The sequence below is a fragment of the Cebus imitator genome, unplaced genomic scaffold (genome assembly GCF_001604975.1).
Source record: "Cebus imitator isolate Cc_AM_T3 unplaced genomic scaffold, Cebus_imitator-1.0 Scaffold493, whole genome shotgun sequence".
Taxonomy (NCBI): Eukaryota; Metazoa; Chordata; class Mammalia; order Primates; family Cebidae; genus Cebus; species Cebus imitator.
In genome coordinates, this window is record NW_016107808.1 from 195,122 (window position 1) to 198,360 (window position 3,239).

Genomic DNA, 3,239 nt, shown 5'->3' on the forward strand with positions numbered 1-3,239 from the left:
AAATACAGAAAATTTCACTTCCACCATGGGAGGATAGAGCAAGACCTTCATCAGATCCTGATAAGTTGACCTTTATCTTCCTAGTCTCCAGAAATATGGGAGAAATATTTTTGTACTTATAAATTACTCATCTTAGATATTTAGTTTTATAACCACAAAACAGACTAAGGCAGCTCATGACCGATATATTGATTATTATAATTACTGTTAATATTATTATCATTGTGTATCTACAAAGTGAAGTACTATAATTGGTGGGCATATAAAAGGAGTAAGAATCTTAGCAGATGAAAAATTTAGACAATTCATTCAACAATTTTCTTAGTTACGTATCTCTATACTTGATACTATCCTAGACACTGGGGATCTGATAGATTGAAAAAAGATAAAGTACCTGCCATAAGGAAACTTGAAATTATTAGCTGCAGAACATCTTCCCTGCAGATCGCTTCAATGAGGAAATCCTAAAAAACAACTGAAAATGACATTATAGTGTGATGAATATAATGAGAAGCCAGAGCACATGGAGGAGGAATTTAAAGGGAAGGGACATGTAACCTGGTTTTGTGAGAACAAAATTATGGAAAGATTCTTGGAGGTGGTAATGTCGGTCCCAAACCTAGACTTATTTGTTGATTTTTAAAGTTTCAGCATAATACCTGTTAGGTGTCTGAAATTGTTCTAAGTGCTTTACAAATAAGTTATCATTAATTTAATTTAATTATCCTGATAACTCTATGAGGTAGGAAAATGAAGCATATAGGGGGATATGCTACTTGCCCCAGGTCAGAAAAGTAGACACTGATAACAAAGTGCATGCCATTAACTGCAATGTTCTTTGCTGCTTCTCCCTCCTATAATGTTTTTGTAAGCTGTGTTGCGGTGAGCTGGAAGTCAAAGGAGTGCGGTGTAGGAGAAGTCATTACTCCATGAAAGTCTTTAAACTGTTAACGTTACTGGAGTAATAGAAAGAACCTTGTAGAAAGATTAAGAAAGAAAATGGAGGGTAATTATCAATATACGGGAAAGCGAGGTGAGAGATTTTCCTATTTGTGATAGTGTGTTCCCAGTTGGTACTCATGTATTGTTATATGACTACACAAAATGATGTATTATTGTTAAGGTATCATTATTAATATATTTTACTGACTCTAAGATACAGATCAGAGAACATGGTTATGTTTATAAAGGATATGCATTGCCTGTTTAATCCAGAAATAGCTACATTTAGATTCCCTCTCATGTGTTTCATAATTAATTTAATTACAATTATCTATGGTTAAATTAACTCTTTCGTAAGTACCTATACATGCTATTCTTGTTAGAAATGCCTAGCATACTAAGGTAAGGTGAGATTGCCAAAGGGTAATCCAAATGATAAAAACAGAGCTATACATCCAGGAAAAAGATCTAATTCTAGTTTTTATATTATCTCATGTGTAGATTTTGTGTTCCCAGTATACACAACTGATCTGAACTAAGTTTTCAGTTAAGTATTTGTATTAGTGCACTTAATCACTCCCGAAAAGATACTACCTTAGCCTGGGTAATTTATAAACAAAGAAGATTTTATTGACTCACAGTTCTGCATGGCTGGCAAAGCCTCAGAAATTTTATAATTTTATAAAGAATGCAGCAGACTTCTGCCTGGACATCCAGGTACTTTGATACATCCTCTAAAATCCATGTTCCCAAACCTCAACTCTTGACTTTTGTGCACCACAAGCCCAACACCAACCATGTGGAAGCCACCCTTTTAGCCACAACTGTTGCTGAAGCAACTGGAATGCAGGTTGCCATGTCCAGACGCTACAGAGAGCAGCAGGGGCCCTGGGCCCAGTGAAAGTATTTTTTTCTCCTAGGCTTCCTTGCCTGTGATGGGAGGTGCTGCAGCCAAGATCTCAGACATGCCCCAAAGACATTTTCCCCATTATCTTCATAATTAACATTTGGCTTCTCATTATTTATGCACATTTCTGCAGTCTGCTAAATTTCTCCACCAAAAATGATGCTTTGTCTTTATCACATCATCAGGCTGCAAATTTTTCAAACTTTTATGCTCTGCTTCCCTTTCAAATGTATGTTCCAATAGCAAACCATCTCTTAGTGAATGCATATAACTGAATGCTTTCAGAAAAATCCAGGTTACCTCTTGAATGCTTTGCTGCTTAGAAATTTCCCCCACCACATATCCTAAATCATCTGTCTCCAGTTCAAATCATCCCATTTATAAAACACTCTCAAAATAACAAAATTATATAGGCTGAGAATAGTGGTCACTAGGGATGATGAATTTGAGAGGACAGTTGGGTGTGGCTATCACAGGAAAAGTGCGAGATCCTTGTGTTGATGAAACTCTTCTGTATTATTATTATGGTGGTTGTCCCTTGAATGTAGTCATATGATAAAATTGAATGTAACTAAACACACACACAGACACACATAAGTGAGCACATGTAAAATTGGTGAAATCTGAAGATGGATTGTATTAATGCCAGTTTATCGGTTGTGATGTTATATTATAGTTTTGCAAGAATTTATCACTGGAGGAAACTGAATAAAGAAACAGTGTGGTGTCTCACCATATGATTTCTTCCAATGGCATGCTTACAGATACATTAAAAGATGTTTAACAGATGAGGATCCAAGATGGCCGTTTAGGAACAGCTCAGGAATGCAGCTCCAAGTGAAAGCGCTGAGGATGAGTGGATGCCGCATTTTTATTGCCCACAGACTAGGAAATTCCCAGGCAGAGGAGCTCCACAGGTCACCAGCGCAGCTGTTTCCGCCAGCACGGCTGTGCCGGCCGGTGCTGCTGTTTTGACCTGCGTGGCTGCTTTGTCGGCGCACCGGAGCAGTGGTTCGCCAGTTCTCCATAACAAAATACACCGGTCCGGGTGCCCTTTTGGCTGGTGATTGGAGCCCCGGGAAGTCACCCATTCGTCTGTTTAAAGAGGGGACTGAGCAGAGAACCAGGACAGTAGATTCCAGGGCAAGAAAAAAGAAGCACCACAAAACTCAGTGCCGCTGTTTGAGGCAGCGCAGTGAGTGGCCGCAGGAGAAAACAAACAGACCCCGGCACCTCTTCAACAGGCGACTGGAACACCAACTTAAAAAAGGCTCTGAGGCAGGGAGCCAGGCGATCAGGCTCGGCTGGTCCCACCCCCACAAAAGAACAGCAATCAGAAACTCTGGATTGAGAGTTTCACAGCAAGCGCAGCTGAACCCTGAACGGTCCA

At 39.4% G+C, this 3,239-nt stretch overlaps 1 protein-coding gene across 1 annotated transcript in view; it reads right to left on the minus strand.

Moving 5' to 3' along the window:
- Positions 1-3,239, minus strand: part of LOC108292522 (protein starmaker) — a 20,251-nt gene that overhangs the window by 7,095 nt on the left and 9,917 nt on the right. The window contains exon 4 of the mRNA XM_037733125.1: positions 2,772-2,944. Within this exon, the coding sequence (XP_037589053.1) occupies positions 2,772-2,944 (173 nt within the window). The remainder of the gene's footprint in view (positions 1-2,771; positions 2,945-3,239) is intronic.